The sequence below is a fragment of the Protomyctophum bolini genome, assembly GCF_963924005.1.
Source record: "Protomyctophum bolini genome assembly, chromosome: 22".
NCBI lineage: Eukaryota > Metazoa > Chordata > Actinopteri > Myctophiformes > Myctophidae > Protomyctophum > Protomyctophum bolini.
In genome coordinates, this window is record NC_137883.1 from 34,484,439 (window position 1) to 34,506,745 (window position 22,307).

Genomic DNA, 22,307 nt, shown 5'->3' on the forward strand with positions numbered 1-22,307 from the left:
GCAGTTTGGGGCAACTCCAAAGCAAACTCCACATGTCCCACCATTGTATTTACCTGCCATAGTGTCAACCCCTTACACCCCTGTGTCGGATCGGTGGTTAGACTGGCATAGTGTCGACCCCTTACCCCTGTGTGGGATCACTGGTTAGACTGGCATAGTGTCGACCCCTTACCCCTGTGTGGGATCGCTGGTTAGACTGGCATAGTGTCAACCCCCTTACCCCTGTGTGGGATCGCTGGTTAGACTGGCATAGTGTCGACCCCTTACCCCTGTGTCGGATCGCTGGTTAGACAGCCATAGTGTCAACCCCTTACCCCCTGTGTCGGATCGCTGGTTAGACTGGCATAGTGTCGACCCCTTACACCCCTGTGTCGGATCGCTGGTTAGACTGGCATAGTGTCAACCCCTTACCCCCTGTGTCGGATCGCTGGTTAGACTGGCATAGTGTCGACCCCTTACACCCCTGTGTCGGATCGCTGGTTAGACTGGCATAGTGTCAACCCCTTACCCCTGTGTCGGATCGCTGGTTAGACTGGCATAGTGTCAACCCCTTACACCCCTGTGTCGGATCGCTGGTTAGACTGGCATAGTGTCAACCCCTTACCCCTGTGTCGGATCGCTGGTTAGACTGTCATATTCGCCGATACCGATATGACAAAATAAGGGCCGATCCGATACTTTTCCGATACCGATACAGTATCAGGACATCTCTGCTAATAAAACTGACGAAAAATTTGTTTTTTTCACAGAGGAAAACTAAATGAAAACTCTAAGTCTAAGCTATGATGACTATAACTAAATATTATTGACAATTTCGTCAACACATAAAAAAACTAGACTAAAATGTTTGAAAGGGACTATATTAATGGACCAGAGATCCAGTATAAGTCGTTTTACACTTGGTTGCATGCTGCGACGCGTTGTGAGCTTGTAGATCGGCTATTTTCAGTAAGTGTAAAAACATGTTGAAGTTGTTGAAGTTGTTAATGTGTAACTAAAGTTATCAAATACTTGCAGTGGAGTAAAAGTACAATATTTGTGTATAGTGGAGTATGAAGATTTGACAAATACCTCAAACTTCAGTACAGTGCTTAAGTAAAAGTACTTATTTACTTTCCACCACTGGTCACAAAGTGCTCTTTGTAGTTGTAGAATAGTTGGGTATTGTCTAGAAATGAAAGCACTCTTTCAGATGTGTGAACTCCCGTGAAGACTTGGTGTCCACTAGAGTCACACACCAGTGTGGACAGGATGTGGGAATCGGGCAGTTTTGGACTGTAAATGACCTCCATCCATCCATCCATCCATCTTCAACCGCTTATCCGTAGTCGGGTCGCGGGGGCAACAGCTCCACCAGAGAGCTCCAGACTTCCCTCTCCAGAGCAACATTAGTGACTTCCTCCTGGGGGATCCCGAGACGTTCCAAGGCCAGTGAGTCGATGTGTTTCCTCCAACTGCACCTTGGTCTGCCCCGGGGTCTCCTCCCAGTGGGACGTGATCCTTGGTCTGCCCCGGGGTCTCCTCCCAGTGGGACGTGATCCTTGGTCTGCCCCTGGGGGTCTCCTCCCAGTGGGACGTGGTCCTTGGTCTGCCCCGGGGTCTCCTCCCAGTGGGACGTGGTCCTTGGTCTGCCCCGGGGTCTCCTCCCAGTGGGACGTGATCCTTGGTCTGCCCCGGGGTCTCCTCCCAGTGGGATGTGGTCCTTGGTCTGCCCCGGGGTCTCCTCCCAGTGGGACGTGATCCTTGGTCTGCCCCGGGGTCTCCTCCCAGTGGGATGTGGTCCTTGGTCTGCCCCGGGGTCTCCTCCCAGTGGGACGTGGTCCTTGGTCTGCCCCGGGGTCTCCTCCCAGTGGGATGTGGTCCTTGGTCTGCCCCGGGGTCTCCTCCCAGTGGGACGTGCCTCGAGGACCTCCCTAAAGGGAGACGCCCGAGAGGCATCCTAACCAGATGCCCCGAACCACCTAAGCTGACTCCTTACCAGGCGAAGGAGCAGCGACTCTACTCCGAGTCTCTCTCTCGCGTGACTGAACTTCTCACCCTATCTCTCTAAGGGAGATGCCAGCCACCCGTCGAAGAAAACTAATTTCGGGCCGCTTGTAAAGGACCTATGCTGTACTGTTGTTCTCATTGCTGAACTGTTGGTTAACCCATTCTGACCTGAGATCAGATTCATACGAGGTTTCCACGGGACACACACTGGTCTGATTAACCCATTCTGACCTGAGATCAGATTCTAAAAATGTCAGTCGTTCTTCGATTTTTCAAAAATAGCAGACCTACAAGCTCGTAGCGCGCCACTCGGTGGCGCGCTACGAGCTTGTAGATCTGCTATTTTTCAATAGCTAAAGCATAACATGATGCTATAACACCAAAATGGGTTCCCGTTCAGGATGGGTTAAGATCGCATAGAGTTGATTTGTCCAAACGGTCCAGGCGCAGCGATGGCGGCGGTTTCCCCCTGTCATTTAACTACATAGAAGTGTCTATTCGTACGTCTCTAAATGTTTTGATTTGAATTGAACAAGGTGGACCCTGTTGTAAACAAGTGTATAATGCTTAATTGGGTCGTCCACTCACTCACAGTTAACAGTCTTTTGTATTGAGTTTGTGCTTGAAATGTAATACTGTAATTCTGCAAACTGTTAATACATATTTCAATCAATCAATCAATAAATCAATAGGACAGGGGTAGGCAACAGGTGGCCCGCGGGCCAGAACTGGCCCCCAGAAATAATATCTGGCCTCTGAGATAATTTGGAGAATTTGTTTTATTTTATTTATTTGTGTGTGCTTTTTCTTCCTATTATTATTTATTATCCCATTTTGGGCAGGGACCCCTTTTGTGTTAGCATTATGCTATGCTTTAGCTATTGAACAATAGCAGATCTACAAGCTCGTAGCGCGCCACTCTGTGGTGCGCTATGAGCTTGTAGATCTGCTATTTTTTGAAAAATCGAAGAACGACTGACATAGAAACATAGCTTTTTCAGAAAAGTGTCAGGATGTAGAAGACATTTTTAGAATCTGATCTCAGGTCAGAATGAAAACTGTCAGGATGTAGAAGAGATTTATAGAATCTGATCTCAGGCCTGAATGGGTCATTATCCTTATTATTATTATTATTATTATGATTGCTGTGTTTCAGCCTCCTCCTCCACATACATTCTTTCTTTGCCATGTATTTACTGTCCCGGTGTTTCCTCCGTGCCGCCACGCAGGGTGAGGGTGTTCGACCTGCGGACCGGGCTCTCCGTGGCCTCCCTGTACGCCCACCACCTGGGCGTGACGGCGGTGGCGGCGGACGACTGGAAGGTGGTGAGCGGCGGCGGCGAGGGGCTGGTCTGCGTGTGGGAGATGCGGATGGGAGCCAAGCTGTGGGAGATGCACAACACGTGAGTGAGTGGGGGGAGAGGAGAGGCCATCGCGCCAGCCCCTCACCCCTTACGGCCAAGCTACACACCAGGCAATTTTGCGCGCGTGCGTATGCGTTTACTGCACGCGTACAGTGCGTTTGGATAGGACCAATATATGTCAATGACACCATGAGCTACACCAGACGCACGGATACCGCGGGCCATCCTACGCGTGCTCTAAGAATAGGATCGGTTCCAATTTCTTTACGTGCGTACAATGCCCCCATGCGCGCGTATCTATATATCCTCCCGGAAGGTCCCGCACAAACCTGCCGCGCGCCACAGATCTGGTACACATGCCCGGTGTAGCTTGGCCGTTATCCCTAAACTTATTTGGCTTCTTTTTCTTTTTTTTTACTATTTTGAAAAACCTTTTTAAATAGTTCAAATAGCCGATCTGCAAGCCCACAACGTAAAAACCTTTTTAAATAGTTCAAATAGCCGATCTGCAAGCCCACAACGTATCGATGTAGCTCGGCTATAGTTGAACTATTTTAAAATAACCTCGCCTCACCAGGCTTTCCACCACCTCGGAGGAAAGCCTGGTCTCTTGTTCCAAAAAGAACGCGATTCCCGTTATAATAATAATAATAATAAAACTTTATTTGTATAGCACCTTTCATGACATGAAATGCAGCTCAAAGTGCTTTACAGAGCAATGGAGAAAAAAGAAAAGAAAAGCAGGGCATAAACATTTAAAAAAAAACAAGCCGTAATGCAATACAGTGAGGACACGAATAACAAAAAATAAAAGATCAATTAAAAGCAAGGGTGTTGCTTACAGTTACAGGGGTTTTCACTACATGGCGTTTGTGATACGAAATGTAATTTCATTTTGAATAGAGAATAGTTTCAAATCGTGACCCCAAGAATAGGAATCGAATGGTGGGACAGCCTAAGATCGGCAGCCCTATGGGACCGCGCTGCTACGGTTATGTTTAGGGGAGGGTATGAGGAGGCTTGTCGTTCTCAGCCCTATGGGACCGCGCTGCTACGGTTATGTTTAGGGGAGGGTATGAGGAGGCTTGTCGTTCTCAGCCCTATGGGACCGCGCTGCTACGGTTATGTTTAGGGGAGGGTATGAGGAGGCTTGTCGTTCTCAGCCCTATGGGACCGCGCTGCTACGGTTATGTTTAGGGGAGGGTTAGCCCTGGTCCAAGGCTTACAGCGAGTCTCTCTCTCATTACAGTAATGTGATCCTGGCGGTTCGCGAGTGTAGGATAGCGTTACCGTAGTTAAATTCAGGGTACATTGCGTTATTAAAATGGCACAAAGTGCATTTTAGAGAGAAACTGGGGACCTGAGACGCTTCCCAGTTACGAGAATAGACTTTTACCTTAAGGTCTAGCAGGCTTTATTTCGGTGAGTGGTTACGTCGTTTTGTTTATTTGCTGGTATTAGAAAAACAGCGCACGGGAGTGGAAATATGACCAGAGGGCTGTGGAAGGTACTTCCACAAGGCGTCAGAGAGAGACTCGCTGTAAGCCTTGGACCAGGGCTAGGGGAGGGTATGAGGAGGCTTGTCGTTCTCAGTAGGCTCCCAGCATGTGCAGTAGACCCATAAGATCGGCTTGATAAGTATAACCTACTGGGAATTATCGGTAGATTTTTCACTCTAATCCGCTACCATTAAGGTTACCAACGTAGCTGCAGACCACCTGGGACCCCCTCAAGGACCACTGGTGGTCCGCGGACCACTGGGGACCACCTGGGACCCCCTCAAGGACCCCTGGTGGTCCGCGGACCACTGCATTTTAAAGCATCCTTTTTGCCTTGCATGCAGGCATCCCGTCAGGCACGTGCGGTTCAACAGCAGCACGCTGATAACGGCCAACGTCCCCGATGAGAAGTCACCCCGGGGAGCATGCATCAGTGATGATGACCTCACAGCTCACCGCAGGTCTCTGATCCTCCTCCACCCTCTACTCTCTGGGGGTTTTATATTATTATTAATATTATAGCTCTCTGTCTACCGAGCAATCTTTGTTCCTACTCATGAAGTGTTCCTACTCTATATATGGTCATGAAGTGTTCCTACTCTATGTATGGTCATGAAGTGTTCCTACTCCATATATGGTCATGAAGTGTTCCTACTCTATATATGGTCATGAAGTGTTCCTACTCTATGTATGGTCATGAAGTGTTCCTACTCTATATATGGTCATGAAGTGTTCCTACTCTCACCTATATGGTCATGACGTGTTCCTACTCTATGTATGGTCATGAAGTGTTCCTACTCTATATATGGTCATGAAGTGTTCCTACTCTCACCTATGGTCATGACGTGTTCCTACTCTCACCTATGGTCATGAAGTGTTCCTACTCTCACCTATGGTCATGAAGTGTTCCTACTCTCACATATATGGTCATGAAGTGTTCCTACTCTATATATGGTCATGAAGTGTTCCTACTCTATATATGGTCATGAAGTGTTCCTACTCTATGTATGGTCATGACGTGTTCCTACTCTCACCTATGGTCATGACGTGTTCCTACTCTATATATGGTCATGACGTGTTCCTACTCTATGTATGGTCATGAAGTGTTCCTACTCTCACCTATGGTCATGAAGTGTTCCTACTCTCACCTATGGTCATGAAGTGTTCCTACTCTCACCTATGGTCATGAAGTGTTCCTACTCTCACCTATGGTCATGACGTGTTCCTACTCTATATATGGTCATGACGTGTTCCTACTCTCACCTATGGTCATGAAGTGTTCCTACTCTCACCTATGGTCATGACGTGTTCCTACTCTCACCTATGGTCATGAAGTGTTCCTACTCTCACCTATGGTCATGACGTGTTCCTACTCTATATATGGTCATGACGTGTTCCTACTCTCACCTATGGTCATGACGTGTTCCTACTCTCACCTATGGTCATGAAGTGTTCCTACTCTCACCTATGGTCATGACGTGTTCCTACTCTATATATGGTCATGACGTGTTCCTACTCTCACCTATGGTCATGACGTGTTCCTACTCTCACCTATGGTCATGAAGTGTGGGTCATGACCCAAAGAATAAGGTACAAGCGAATACAAGCGGCCCGAAATGAGTTTTCTCCGACGGGTGGCTGGCATCTCCCTTAGAGAGATATAGGGTGAGAAGTTCAGTCACGCGAGAGAGAGAGAGACTCGGATCAGTAGAGTGGTGTTTTTCTTGGTTGCTTGATACAAATTCAAGTTTCTATATCACATCACGTCTTCTTTACGACTGTGTTTTTTTTTTTGTACGTTTCCAGACACAGAGGCGTCGTCTGCTACTACGACTTCTCGGAGGAGGCCACGACGCAGGATCACATCCTGCCCATCTGCAGGTCCAACTACGCCGAGTCCCACGGCTACAACTACAACATCGGCCTGGCGGTGCCGTACGACATACTGTCTGGCGCTCAGCCGTCGCACTGACGCCAACGTCTTTTGTCAGTGCGGACAAAAGCCCACCACACACCGGCTGCGACCGTCTGCGGCGCGGCGCGTTGCCGCGCGGCGCCGCCTGGAAAATAGAACTGTGTTCTATCGGCGCGCCGGGCGGCGCGGCGCGGCTCCACGCGGCGGACGGAGCCGGTGTGCGTTAGGTTCATTGAAAATAATGGAGGCGGCTGTGTGCGCCGCGCGGGGGACGCAGCCGGTGTGTGTCGGGCTAAAGACGTTTCCCAACAACGTTCAAGTTGGGGAAAATTGGGCATACCGACGGACATCGGACAATAAAGGTGGTTGCACACCGGCCGCGTTTTTCGGGGAAAACCGATGGAGAAACGCCGCTTAGAAATCCGAATTCGCGCTCGCTGTGTGTGGGGACCATTCAGCGCGGGAAACCCTTTTGGTGTTTTAAAGCATTGTGTTATACTTTAGCTATTGAAAAATAGCAGATCTACAAGCTCTACAAGCTACGAGCTTGTAGATCTGCTTTCTTTTTTTTTAATCGTGAAAATGTGCTGCAAATCTTTGATTATAATTATATTCTTTCAGAGCGAACGTTTTTGACTCAAATCTTTGCTTCTGGGGGGGGGGGGGTCAGATGGGGGTCCGCAGACAATTGCATATATTTTTTTAAACCGCTGACAAATCCAGAAGACATTTTATTAAAAAAAAAAAAATTATCCCACGATTTTGTAACCCAGTGCCAATTATCTAATGTAATCCTGGGCGCTACACTTCCTCTGCCAACCTGGGGGGGGGGGGGCAGCGGACTGACCTCATGCCTCCTTCTATGCATGAGGAGTCCAAGCTGCTTCTTTTCACCTGACAAAGGGGAATTTCCCCGGCCGGACGTAGCGTGTGGAAGGGACACGTTATTCGGACCAGTTCCTTTCCCCTCCATCAGGCGCCCCGGCTGGCCAGGGGGAGGCAGTATAGAGACCAGTTCCTTTCCCCTCCATCAGGCGCCCCGGCTGGCCAGGGGGAGGCAGTATAGAGACCAGTTCCTTTCCCCTCCATCAGGCGCCCCGGCTGGCCAGGGGGAGACAGTATAGAGACCAGTTCCTTTCCCCTCCATCAGGCGCCCCGGCTGGCCAGGGGGAGGCAGTTTAGAGACCAGTTCCTTTCCCCTCCATCAGGCGCCCCGGCTGGCCAGGGGGAGGCAGTATAGAGACCAGTTCCTTTCCCCTCCATCAGGCGCCCCGGCTGGCCAGGGGGAGGTTAGAAGACATTTGTAGAATCGTCCTCAGGTCTAATTGGGATGATACCGACCAAACTATATTGCCTTCACTTCATTACGTAAAGCTTTTGGAATAATGGATTAATTTATTTTATTTTTTAAGTGGTAGTCCGGCTGTGTGCCCCTAAATGTTTAGGGTATCAACAGGGGGCGCTGTTGCACCACTTACTTCAGACGAGTCTGATTTTTGTATACCGGTATGCTAGTAGTATTACTAACATTAGGTAATCGTTGTTCCAAGCTAATGGTCCACACAATCACATGTTACTGATCAACATTGTAGGGACAAACTAATATTGTTAAAGGAAGTCATATTTTCATTTACCTGGATGTTGAATCCAAACCACCGAAAGAGTTGCTTTGTGTGCCTACTTGACTTAGCTCATTTTGGTGTTGGCATCATGTTATGCTTTAGCTATTGAATAATAGCAGATCTACAAGCTTCATAGCGCGGCACCGAGTGCCGTGCTACGAGCTTGTAGGTCTGCTATTTTAGAAAAATAGCAGAACAACTGAAGAACGACTGACATAGAAGCTTTTTCAGAAAACTGTCAGGACATTTTGAGAATCTGATCTCAGGTCAAAATGGGTTGTGGTCCTTTAGTGTTACAGACCAACCACCAACGACAACTAAACACCTCCGCTCTGTTAATCATTACTTTATTTATTCCATTCATATAAATTATTGCAAGGACATAGATTACATTACAGTTCTTTGACACACCCACACACACATTGAAACACATAATTAGTAGTAGTAGACAATATTTCTAGATCCCTGGATCTTGGTTGGTTGAGCAGCAGTGTTTACATGAAGTCTCAGTACAGTAGATGTTTACATGAAGTCTCAGTGCAGTAGTACAGTAGATGAATTCAAACCGGGAACTATTCTTGAGCTCTGAGGGAATGCTTAGCATGTGCCTGTTCTGTCTCTCACACTCTGGATGTTGATCCATGAATGCCGGACATAACCTTTACGGTATGTTATACATACAGTAGAGTAGACCCACTACATTATTGCCCTGGGAATCTCGCATAGAGGGCATGCGCGTGACATCATCGTCATACCCGGAAGTTATGCGGGAACGCCCACTACTGAGTGGCACAAAAAAAAAACTTCTTTCTGGCCTTCACAGCCCCCATACCGCCAAACGGAAAAGCCCTGTCTGATTGTATTAAATAATGTTAAAAGACTTTAAACTCGATTTGCCATCGACTTTATGCATGTGCATACCCTCTATTAGGCCAAGAAAATCAAGGATATAGGTCAGTCTATTTGAAATGTTCAATAGTGTTAAACGACGACAAAAGGTTTGAATTAAATTAGACAATAAGAAGGCATTCCTGATAATGGCTTTGGCTGAAACATTCAGGTGAAAATGTCATGTTGGGTCTCCGACTGTTCTTCACCGTTTACCTCCAGCACTGCGGAGACCTGTTTTGTTTTGCTGGGCAACTGGCATATATATATATATATTCTTCATATTTAAATTTAAATTCAACATGTACTATAGGAATTGTGCAAAGGTATGAAAAAAATTGCATTTGGTGAAATCTCAGGATGACTGGAGAGGTTCTGCTAAAAACTGCAGTTACGTAATCTATTCGTTTGACGGACAAATGATCATTTCCCTTTCCCACAACGCATCGTCGACGTGACAAATGATCATTTCCCTTTCCCACAACGCATCGTCGACGTGACAAATGATCATTTCCCTTTCCCACAACGCATCGTCGACGTGTCCACATCCAGAAATCGGATATGCATTCTCGATTCCATCTCGAGGCCTTTTAAAATCTGTGTGAAGACATTATTGGAGGATTATTAGGTAGCCATGTTGTATATCCATATATAAACCTACAATAATCATCTAGGAAGTTAAAGCTGTATATTGTGCGGGGCTAGTAGAATTGTACCAACCTGTTCAAAATGCTCAAAGGTAATTCCTTCATAGAAATCATCAGGTCCCTGAAATGAGAATGAAAAGGGTAACTTAGGCCAATCTGTGCAGTGTTGTTACTTGTAGCTCAGTGGCCTTGTGGTTAGAGTGTCCGCCCTGAGACTGAGAGGCTACTTACTTACTTACATAATGCTTCTGCACTTACCATGTGTGGCATATTTATGCTAGCCACTTCCAACATGGCAGCATCTGCAATGGCTTTGGCGGCCTCCTGCCCAATGTCATTATTTGACATGAGTTCCTCAACTACCTATAAGGAAGTCAACAACGGAAACATAATTCATTCAAAAATTGATATCTATAATGTTATGCATCCTGTTTAACTGTGCTTTTAGACACAGTAACTGATGCTTTGATGCTGCCAGTGGTCATTACATTACTTGCCTTTCTATACTCGTCCACAGTGATGGTGCCATCATTGTCTGTGTCATGCATGTTGAACAGGACTGGGAAAATAAGAGTAGAACATAACATAGTCAAAACAAACGGTATGTAAACATTGCTGTGGACTTAAATGGTTGATTGTGACACAGGATGTCGCTAATGGACCGTTCGACATCACCAGGACAAAGGAAGTTGTGATTTCGAGTAAAGGTTGGCTCTCAGGTGGAGAGTTTTAATAACTAGAAGTTTCCCTATACTGGTCTTTTCTATAATGAATGTAATAATGTACTAACACAAGGTAGTAGATAGCCCGTAAAATGTCATTGGTCTCGTGTATGTTGACATTGCAGTGATGTATGCTATTCATTGACTCGTTCAGTTTAGCTTGACTAGTAGTACGGCTGGCAATTAAAAGGAGGTTGCCATGCAGTTCACTTCCTCTGGCTACAGTACAACAACAAAAAAACATTTCGACTGCTGGCACTGTCCCTTGTGAACAATGAGGGAAGGAAAGCTCATTTCAGATTGACTTGCTAAAGGCAGTATCTGTGTCGATAACCTGTTTGGTGATGACTTAGCATTTAATTTGTACACTCCGAGTTAGCTTAACCCATTCAGGACGGGAACCCCTTTTGGTGTTTTAAGCTTTGTGTTATAGTTTAGCTATAGAAAAATAGCAGATCTACAAGCTCGTAGATGGACTCTTGTAGATCTATTTTTGAAAAATCGTGAACATGTGGCGCAAATCTTTGAATATATATTCTTTCAGAGCGAACGTTTTTAACTCAAATCTTTGCTTCTGGGGGGGGGGTCCCTGGAACAACGTATTTTTCAGATGGCCGTCGGTGGCCAATTACATGAATTGTTGGGGGTCCTTAAGAAACACCCCTCAGGCTTTTCGTCTTGAGGTTGCAGAGTCACCATTTATTTTAGAATATTGTGGTGGAGAGGGAGGGGGGGGGGGAGGGGTGGGATAGATATCGTTTGTCATTGGCTCACATGGAGGTGTGGCAGAAGGTGTTCATTCTTTAGACTACATCATGGTGGTTCATTGAAATAATATCCGTTCAGAAGTATACACCGATGGGTTTAGACAAGCGTCTGTGATCGGGAGAGTTCTTTTTGGCAGGCTTCCTGACTGAATTTACGCTAAAGCTCCATTTGGAATTATAGTGACGTAAACGTTCTTGGCAGAAGTGAATACGTATGTTATCCTAGCTGCCTTAAATCGTGTGATTTATTTAAAGCAGTGATAATCATCACACATCGGCTATGAAGTCCCGACTCGAGGCAGAGAGAGAGGCACAGCTGTTCAGGGACTCCGGGCCAGGCAGGGCTGTATGTGGCATTAACCCATTCTGACCGGGCACCCATTTTGGTGTTCAGCATCATGTTATGCTTTAGCTATTGAAAAATAGCAGATCTACAAGCTCATAGCGCGCCACCGAGTGGCGCGCTACGAGCTTGTAGGTCTGCTATTTTTGAAAAATCGAAGAGCGACTGACATTTTTAGAATCTGATCTCAGGTCAGAATGGGTTAATCAAGACCAGTGTGTTGTCCAGTGGAAACCTCGTATGAATCTGATCTCAGGTCAGAATGGGTTAACAGACTCACTGGTAATGCCAACTACTGTGACCATAAACAAGCCCGGTTTGATGTGTTCGGAGGGCCCTGCAGTGCACCCAGCTACTTTGTTGTTCATCCATTTAAATACCAGGAGCTCTTGGCTTCACAACATAGCAGGACTGTCTAGATTGACTGGATTCAAGTTTCTACTTTACATAAGGGGCCTACGGTACAATCCCGAGTGAGGACGATTCTACACATGCCTTCCAACAGACAGTTTTCTGTCAGTCGTTCTCAAACATTTTCATGTCAAGGAATTAACTTCTTACAGTATGTTATCCGTGGGCGTGTAGTGTACGCCATGGAGGAGACTTCAACCACAGTCAAAATGTTTAAATCTTTTATAAAGAATATGCGCTTAAATTAATTTCGTTTAAGGTTTCTTTTCAAATCCATAATCTTTTAGTCTGTCCTGAGTCCTTTGTATTCTGTCAAATTGTAAAAGAAAAAAAAATACGAGGGCAAATTAGTACTAGTAGTAGCAGCAGCAGCAGTGCTAGTGTGGTGTGTAACACAAACAATATGAATTAAAGTGGTAGTTGTACCAATCGTAGCATTAGCAGTGGCAGTAATAGTAGTAATAAGAAAGGGTAATAGTATACACAGTCATTTAAGCAGTAGTTGTGTCTGTTGTGTATCACAGTGTTCTTTTAGTAGTAGTAATGCGTGTGTGTTTAGAGAGAGAGAGAGAGATCCTCACAGCGTAGCTTCTCCTTCCTCATGGCCTCCTTCTCTTCCTCGGTCATCTTCAGCCCTGGGGGTCTGAAGTGGGACATGACCATGAGGAACTGCTGGAAGCCAATCTCCTGGATGGAGCCCACCTGCTCCTCATGTTGGTTCCTGCAAGAGCACAACGTTCTAGTTTAATCTAGTGTAGTCCAACAAGAGCACAACGTTCTAGTTTAATCTAGTTTAGTCCAACAAGAGCACAACGTTCTAGTTTAATCTAGTATAGTCCAACAAGAGCACAACGTTCTAGTTTAATCTAGTGTAGTCCAACAAGAGCACAACGTTCTAGTTTAATCTAGTATAGTCCAACAAGAGCACAACGTTCTAGTTTAATCTAGTGTAGTCCAACAAGAGCACAACGTTCTAGTTTAATCTAGTGTAGTCCAACAAGAGCACAACGTTCTAGTTTAATCTAGTTTAGTCCAACAAGAGCACAACGTTCTAGTTTAATCTAGTATAGTCCAACAAGAGCAGAACGTTCTAGTTTAATCTAGTATAGTCCAACAAGAGCACAACGTTCTAGTTTAATCTAGTGTAGTCCAACAAGAGCACAACGTTCTAGTTTAATCTAGTGTAGTCCAACAAGAGCACAACGTTCTAGTTTAATCTAGTATAGTCCAACAAGAGCACAACGTTCTAGTTTAATCTAGTATAGTCCAACAAGAGCACAACGTTCTAGTTTAATCTAGTGTAGTCCAACAAGAGCACAACGTTCTAGTTTAATCTAGTATAGTCCAACAAGAGCACAACGTTCTAGTTTAATCTAGTATAGTCCAACAAGAGCACAACGTTCTAGTTAATCTAGTATTAATCTAGTATAGTCCAACTAGCAATTCATTCAGTTCAATTCAGAGGAGCGTTATTGCAGTGGTTCCCAAACTTTTTCATGTCAAGGACCCCCAAATTGACACTAATAATTACCCCGCGGACCCCCCTTTGAAAATATATGCCAAGCAGTGATTTTTCAACCAGTGATATTTTCAAGGGCCCCCGGTTTGACCTGCATTAGACTACGGCCCACTATTCAATATTGTAAACAAACATACATACCCACCTTTTGTCAAAGAAGGCTCCAATAATTTGCTTTCTGAGTGGATTATTGGCCAGAGCAGGAATGTTCTCCAAGTTCTCCCTGCTGCAGTGTGACAAGAGAAACATCGTTTTAAAGGGGAATGCCACTCATTTTCAACATTTTACTATGTCATTAATATACCTTAGAGCTGTTGTGTGGAAATAATACAAACATGGTCTACAAACACATCTTGATGATGTCATCAAGATGTGTTTCTAGAACTGTAAGATACAGTACATGTTATATATAACTTGTCTTTATAATAAGGTATGCATTTTATTAACCATATGTTCATTTGGTTTATGCTATTATTTCAATGTCCTGTTGACATCACGCTGGGCAAGAACTACGCTGTAGAAGCTATCTATTTGTTTTGGGCGGAATTCGGGGGATTTTGGCGTTTGTACCGCTCAAGGAAATTACGTTGATGATTTACAAATCAGTTTACATTCTCCGTGAATGAAACAAGTGGTGTGATTGGTCGGAAAATATCGTATCCGGGGGAAATACATCTGATGGATGTTTCGGACCGACACTTCCCCCGATAGCGTCTCTGTCTTAGGTTGTGACCAGGCTTTTCTCTCGGTCTTAGGTTGTGACCAGGATTTTCTCTCTGTCTTAGGTTGTGACCAGGCTTTTCTCTCTGTCTTAGGTTGTGACCTGAAGGCTTTTCTCTCTGTCTTAGGTTGTGACCAGGCTTTTCTCTCTGTCTTAGGTTGTGACCAGGCTTTTCTCTCTGCCTTAGGTTGTGACCAGGCTTTTCTCTCTGCTTTTCTCTCTGCCTTAGATTGTGACCAGGCTTTTCTCTCTGCCTTAGGTTGTGACCAGGCTTTTCTCTCTGTCTTAGGTTGTGACCAGGCTTTTTCTCTCTGTCTTAGGTTGTGACCAGGCTTTTCTCTCTGCCTTAGGTTGTGACCAGGCCTTTCTCTTGGCAGATGAGTAAGGCTGGGACCGAGGCTATGTTTGACATAAGGTCAGCACAGGGTTAGCCAGGAAAGTAGATGCTGCTCTATCTTTGTCCATCCCTGCTTCTTTTCAGAGAGAAAGGAATGTGCTATCTGTCACTGCCCAGTGCCACTGATGACTGATGGGTTGTGTGCATACATGTGCGTTAAAGTGATGGAGGGAGCGAGAGAGAGAGAATACTATATGCCATGTGATTGTGTATGAACCAACGTTGTATCTGTGTGTGTGCCTGTGCGCGCGAGCGTATGCGCGTGTGTGTGTGAGAACACACAGCTTCTATAATAAATCTGCAAAGCCCACAGGGCCTCAGCACATCTCCAAGGTCCAGTCAATATTTGCTATAGCTCACCCAGCGGTATTTCACTTATAGCGTGGAGACGGCGCTAGACATTTTTCTCATTGCATTGAGCAGTGTATCTTCTCCCTGTGCTACAGCAGTGTCCTGGCTATAGTCCAGTCCTTAAACGAAAACAAGGGGCTCGCAACTCACTGGTGTCTTTCTCGAGTATGATACTCGATAAAGACCCATACGGGTCGAAGCGTTGTGTGTCCTGCCTGCTGTGTTCGACGTGAATAAAAGTTACCTATATGGAGCATCACAAAGTGAGTTGCGGGCCCTTGTTTTCGTTTATTGTTTATCTAGTAGTTAGTTTTAACCGTTTGGCTCGGCACCAAGACAGGAGGATGGTGCGTTATATTGAACAGTCCAGTGCTTCACACCTTATTGTCTCTGTGTTGTCGCTCAGTTGCCTGAATCTCTTGTGAAGGTTGTTAATCTGCTCCAATGAAACTGGAAAACAACAACAAGAGAACTGTGAGACAGAAGAAGCATTATCGTCTGACAACGGCACTCACTCACACTCCTGTCCTTCATTGTTAAATTGGTTTATTCCACCTGTACTTTAGTTTATACTTGGTTGCATTCCAGTGTCTCGCACCGAAAATGGCAGATCTACAAGCCCTGCAGTGTGGTGCGCTCACTGCACTGCAGCGAGATCAAGGTCTGCTATTTTCTGTGTGAGACATAATAATAATAATAATAATAATACACTTTATTTATAAGGCGCCTTTCAGGGCACTCACGGTCGCCGTACAGGTTAAAAATACAGTACAAGAACACAGTTAAAAGCAGAACAAAAACTAGGGCACAGCCTGCAGCAGAGGACACAGAGGTCACACAGAGTCATATATAAGCCTGCCTAAACGGGTGGGTTTGAAATATGGTGATAGAGTCCATGTTTCTGATGTCAGCGGGGGGGAGGGAGTTCCAGAGGCGAGGGGGCAGAGCGGCTGAAGGCTCTTGACCCCATGGTGGAGAGACGGGCTGGGAGGACTTTCAGGGTGAGGGAGGAGGCAGACCTTGAGCCCCATGGTGGAGACAGACGGGCTGGGAGGACCTTCAGGGTGAGGGAGGAGGCAGACCTTGAGAGGCCGGGTGGGGATGTTGACGTGGACAAGGTCAGACGGGTATGGGGGGGGGAGGTTATGGATGGCCTTGAATGTGTGGAAAAGGATCTTGAAGTCGATACGGTATTTCATGGGGAGCCAGTGCATGATTTATAGTATAAATCAGGCTTTACCACGGCATGAGAGATACCAATATCCTCAAACTACTTTGTGTGACGGGCAATATATAAATACAGCTAGAATGAGATTACACAAGGATCGGTTTAGATTGGGACATGGGATGGATGGGTGGATGGATCACTGAGTGGTTTCACAATAGAGCGTCGCAGTCCCTCCCCCTTTCAGAACGACGAGTGGCCCAGGAAATGATTCTCCATTCATTTTCTCCATAGGCTTTTCTAAACGTATTTATTTAAAGACCTTTTAAGCGTCGTACGAAGCCAACTCTTGTCGTGACAAATCATGACAACAACACACACAATATTTTGGACCAAACAAATAATTACAAAGAAGAAAAACAACAACAAAAGTGTTGTAACCTGCCGTTTTTTTCTACTTTCTAATTATTTGTTTGGCCCGAAATTTTTTTTGTCATGATTGGTCACTTTTATGGATACAATGAATTAAGCATTGTGTGAACCCCGTTTCTAAACAGGCTATTTCACGTCTGCATGTTTTAATAGTGTGTCTGTGCGTGTTGCGCAAGTGCACACAAATGCACATGCACGTCTGCATGACATGTGTGCACTGTGCACGTGTCCCCCCACTTCTAAAAGTAGCACCACTGTTAACACTGCTAATGGCAAGACAAATACACTCTGCTGCTGCAGTGATTGTGTCTGTTTGCCATTTGAAGAGTTTCATTTCTTTAACCATTAACTCGCCCCAGCTAGACCAGTGGCCATATAAAGGATTGGCCTGCATGTTATCTGGATGTGGTGGAATCATGGCATGATTGGCATCTCTGTATAATTTGACACGGGTCAAGGTTCCTTTATTAGCACCCAAGGGCCAGGCTGAGCTGTCACTATATACGCCTTTTTCCTTGTCCTTAATTCAATGTCCGTTGCCCGTGCGGAGCAAGAGTGGAATAGTACACCACAAAAGGTTCAAGGATGACTTCTTAGACGGAGAAAAGTAACTTTTTTCCCCTTATATTTGACATAGGAAAGTGCAAAAGGACAAATATTGTGGTCATAAGACGTTAGGTGCCCGCAGGTAAATGAGTTGCACAGGGAGGAAATTCACTCGATTTAAAAACAAGACATCACAACAATTCTGATTCAAATGACAACAAAAACATTATTATTTAGTTTAGTTTTGTATTGTATTGGCTGCCTGCCGGTACAAAAGCATTCCTGTATCGTATTGTTCTCCAGCTACTGTATAGTGTATCGTATACTGTATCGTATTGTTCTCCAGCTACTGTATAGTGCAAACCGGTGGCTGATATTCAAGAACATTCTTGAATGGCAGGGTTTGCCGTACAGCTGTGAAGAGTAATAGGTTGCCTCACCTCATGAACTATTAAGCACACAGGTTTGACGTTTTGAATAGTTTGAGTAAACACTAGAGTTTTTAGACCGAGCCTGTGTTGCCTCCCTGTTTGGGCTACTGAGGCAAAGCAGAACTGAGACCGACCACAGGCTCATTCAGAGGCAGGTTTATGGGCTGTCCGTGTGGTTGCCAGGTTGGGTGCTATCATGACAATTACCAGGCTTGCCGTTTTGACCAGGGAACTGTAGTGTAGTGTTCTAGTCTAGACTATAGTAAACACGCTTTAGAGATTTGTGTAGTGGACAACATTTGAATTAGCCCAATTCCTCTCTGACACATCATGACACATGGTCACTGAAAATGGAACACAATGGAGCAAATTATGGGTTCAACAACTTTGTTAAAAGCTGCAATCCGTAATTCATTGTATTGTAATGAATCTGCAATGTAGAGTATAATTAATAATGTCCACCACTGCCCCCATGGATCCCTCTGTGTTGAGCGGTGTAAATTTGGCCTCTCCTGCAGGGATTCTAGTCGGGACCCCAGTTGGAATCCTGGGTAGCACATACAAGTTATGCATAGCTTCTTTTATACTTAAAGGGTATATTATTCAGTGATTTCACTTCATTCAAAATATCACTTCTTTTTTTGTTTTGTTGTGATAATCCTCCCTACTATAGAGTGTGCTGCCCTCCCTGTTGGCCTGTCACGTGTGTCCCCCCCACTGTAGTGTGTGTGCATGTGCACATCTTGTTACCCAGGTGGAACGGGGGGGGGGGTTTCCAAATCACTGAATCCTCCTTTAACCAAACAGAATTAAGAATATAAATCCATGGATACGTATTTCCCCAGTAGTTGCTGTCTCAGGTATGGACTTGTTTGTGGAATGAAAGATTTCATCACACACACTAGATCAGTGGTTTTCAACCCGTGTTCCGGGGACCACCAGTGGTCCTTGAAGGGGTTCCAGGTGGTCCCCACGCAGCTAAATGATGGATAGTTGGTCATTATAACAAAATGGACCTTAATAAATCTCTTGAGAGTGTAGAATGAAACCATTATGGACCTGTAAGGGTCAATTTGGTTTCATTTTACACTCTCAAGAGTTAGATTATTGTTAAACATCTGCATTATAGGCCTACTTAATTTACAAGAAGTCTACACAATAATTAGAGAATGTAGAAGAATTGTTACTTTGATCAACGTTTGCCTGTTATCTCAGGGGGCTCAGGGGTAGAGTGGCTTGATGTTCGACCCCTGTGGGCTCCCCCAAAAGTTAGTGTCGAAGTGTCTGAACTGAACCCCTAATTGCTCCCGATGTGCTAGTTGGTGCCTTGCATGGTTTACGCTGCCATCGGTGTGTGTGTGTGTGTGTGTGTGTGTGTGTGTGTGTGTGTGTGTGTGTGTGTGTGTGTGTGTGTGTGTGTGTGTGTGTGTGTGAATGGGTGAATTGATGCACGATCTCTGTAAAGCGCCTCTGTAAATGCACCATTTACCATTTAATTGGTACCAACGTCAATACAGCATGGAATTGTGGACAAAATCTTATCCAACGACAACAAAAATATTCTACGTTTTGGGTCTAATTTTAAGAGGGTAAATCATCAAATGGTGGCCCGTGGCTTAAATGCAGAATACTATATTAATGGACCCTGGTATGAAAAGGGTTGAAAACCACTGCACTAGTTCAAAACACAGACACTCCGCCTTAAGAGATAATAGGTCAAAGTCACACCCAACAACAGCAATAAATGAGTTGTTTGATGTCCCAACAGAACCCTGTTGACCCGGACACTGCCAGCGAACACATGCAGGCAGCAATTTATTCCACTACTATTAACTCTGGCCTGCGCAACAACGACATAACAATTTCATGTCACTCGATCGTTTGCCAACAAAGTTAGGACTAATACAGTCTTGTACTGTTTTCTGTTTAAACTTCTTCTTAACCCGTCTATAGGAGGGAAGACTCAAGACTGTTTTATGACAGCTGATATAAGATGCAATATGTAATTGTCCCAAGAAGAGAACAGAACACACACGAGCAGCAGCCAGTGAACAGGCCTGCTGAATACCCGGACAGTCTGTCTGATAATAAATAACAACCCACTTTACAAAGTGTGTGACATCATGTTCTCATGATAACTTCACTGTACATCGTCGAATTTGACGTGTTATTTTATTTATTCAAAACGGATCGAAAGGATATATGCAAAAACACATTTCAGTTTCAGCACCATGATGGTATTTGTATGTAGGCTATATATATTTGGTTGGTAATTGGTATAATTTCTCAGACTTTCGACTATATGCCCTTCGGGCTTTAATAGTCTTTGCCTCCAAAGGCACTCTGTTAATATTAATGTAAATTATAACCGTAACAATATGCTCTACTTCTTTATTCTATCCGATCCTGAGCGACGTACTTTTCTAAACGTAGCAAAACTTGAAACAAAGTTACCGGTACATGCATTTATGAATAGCAATATGTAAATCGAAGTAGTAGCTGCTATAGCCTACACAGTCCTACTAGTCGTGCTATAGGTTACATAAATATACTTTGTCAAATGTCGATACAATGCAATTGAATTATAGCCTATATACTTACATCCAGTTCTGTCTGCCAAGTCCTCGTATTGTTTGTATTTTTGCGGGTGCGTCTGTGAGCACTGCGAGGCTCCCATCGCGGCTGGCTGGCAGCAGTAAAGTGCGTGTGTATAGCCTATTCCTATTGTATAGTGTGTGTACTGTAGTGTGTGTGTGTGTACTGTAGTGTGTGTATGTGTGTGCGCGCGTGCTGTAGTGTGTGTGTGGGTGGGTCACCGTGGTCCGTGTGTGTGCGTGACTGGGACTTTATTGTTTGACGCGCCCCAGGGTGCCGTGTGGTGTGAGTCTGTGACTCCACCTGAGCCTGACTGACACTGACTGCCGCCTGCGGCTCCACAAGGAAGTCAAGTCAACGCAAATAATATCTCTATTCTCTGGCGTCCGCGAGGTCCTAAAACACCTAATGCGATCCAGACAGACAGTGGTTTTCAAACTTTATCATTTCAACACAGTTTGAAACAAGGAATTGTCCCTTTATTTGGAAATTTTAAGTTTTAAACGTGTCCCTGGGCTGATAATTAACAATAGGGACAGCTGTCTGGGACACACTTTGTCTTTGTTCCTTATTGTTGGTAATCAATAAATGACACATCTTAAAAGTTCAGACTACAGTACAAATTATCACAATTAAGGTGTTGTGAAAATCAGGCTGGCAAGATGACAAAATTCTAAAATCTCAATGTTTTTTTAGTCATGGTTTTATCTCATTATACAGAAGGCAGCTGAAAGTTTAGAAATATTGAATAGCCTACTTTATCCACTTGAAGTGAATGAAAGACAAGTGCTCCATTTTAAAATATCAAATATAAATCTCTAGAAAGCTATACGTTTTATAAATAATCTTTCTTTGACACATGCAGCTAACCAATATACGTAAGCGTCACGTCTGGAGGAAAACCAGGCACCACTCGATCATCGCCTGGAAAATACCATCCCTATGCGTTGAAGCACGGTGGTGGGCAGCGACCATGCTGTGTGGAGTGGGCATGTTTTTCGAGCGGCGGGAACTGGGAGACGTGTCAGGATAGAGGGGAAGATGAATGGAGCACTGGAGCAGTGTACAACAGACACACCCTGGATGAAAACCTGCTCCAGAGCGCTCAGGACCGACGACTTTGTCGATGATTCACCTTCCAACAGGACATTAATGACCCTAAAGCACACACGGCTACAGATAACGAAGGAGTGGTTTGAGGACAACTCTGTGAAAGTCCTTGAGTGGCCCAGCCATGCAGAGCCCAGACTTGGAACTGGACCTGGAAATAGCTGTGCAGCGACGCTCCCCGTCTAACCTGACCTGACAGCTGAGCTTGAGAGGGTCTGCAGAGAAGAATACCCCAAATTCAAGTGTGCCAAGCTTGTAGCATCATTCCCAGAGTGTGAATACTTTTAATGAATTAACGAAATATTCAACAAAAGTTTTTTCACTTCATCATTATGGGGTATTGTGTGTGTAGAATCTACACACACAATACCCCATAAGGATGAAGTGAAAAAACTTTTGTTGAATATTTCGTTCACAATCATTAATCTACACTGTAGATTAATGATTAATTAATCTAAATTAATCTACACTGTAGATTAATGATTGTGGCAAAAGTTAATGAGTGTGAATACTGTCCGGATGCACTGACTAACCCCAGGAAAGTATTTCTTGTCTCCCAAACATCATTAAAATAAGATCTGGTTGCAAAAGCGGTGAATTAAGCTTCCCTTTTAAAAGAATCCTGTGGATTTCAGCTGTGAAGCGTGAACCCATTTTGTTTGTCACTCTTACAGCGTTTCCAGACCTGAGCAGATGCAGGAACGGCCATAGGAAGCCGTCCACCGCTGGTGGATGGAAAAGAAGCTCCACCCACGCGGCTGACTGCCGCGACGGAAACGCTTGCCCCCCCCCCCCCCCCCCCCGCGGCAGTCAGCCACGGTGGGTGGAGCTTAATTTCCATCCACCAGCTGTCTCTAAAAACCCCGGAAAAGA

The 22,307-nt window shown here is 45.0% G+C and overlaps 2 protein-coding genes across 3 annotated transcripts in view; one reads left to right on the forward strand and one right to left on the reverse strand.

Moving 5' to 3' along the window:
• Nucleotides 1–7,386, forward strand: part of fbxw8 (F-box and WD repeat domain containing 8) — a 50,941-nt gene extending 43,555 nt beyond the window's left edge. Inside the window, exons 9-11 of the mRNA XM_080756128.1 lie at nt 3,219–3,392; nt 5,197–5,313; nt 6,659–7,386. Coding sequence (XP_080612254.1) covers nt 3,219–3,392; nt 5,197–5,313; nt 6,659–6,824 — 457 coding nt within the window. The 3' untranslated portion in view covers nt 6,825–7,386. The remainder of the gene's footprint in view (nt 1–3,218; nt 3,393–5,196; nt 5,314–6,658) is intronic.
• Nucleotides 7,387–8,821: 1,435 nt separating this feature from the next.
• On the reverse strand, nt 8,822–20,423 carry tesca (tescalcin a). Of its 2 annotated transcripts, none has more exons than XM_080756134.1 (8): nt 20,331–20,423; nt 15,536–15,605; nt 13,832–13,912; nt 12,749–12,888; nt 10,422–10,483; nt 10,183–10,287; nt 9,998–10,045; nt 8,822–9,874 (listed from the first exon to the last, which is right to left on the reverse strand). In XM_080756134.1, exons 1-8 carry the CDS (start codon nt 20,404–20,406, stop codon nt 9,785–9,787), a joined length of 672 nt encoding a protein of 223 aa, XP_080612260.1. In that variant the 5' UTR covers nt 20,407–20,423; the 3' UTR covers nt 8,822–9,784. The 2 variants fall into 2 exon arrangements, with proteins under 2 accessions (XP_080612260.1, XP_080612259.1); XM_080756133.1 differs by having other exon boundaries at nt 10,183–10,283; nt 10,418–10,483.
• Nucleotides 20,424–22,307: the final 1,884 nt, after the last annotated feature.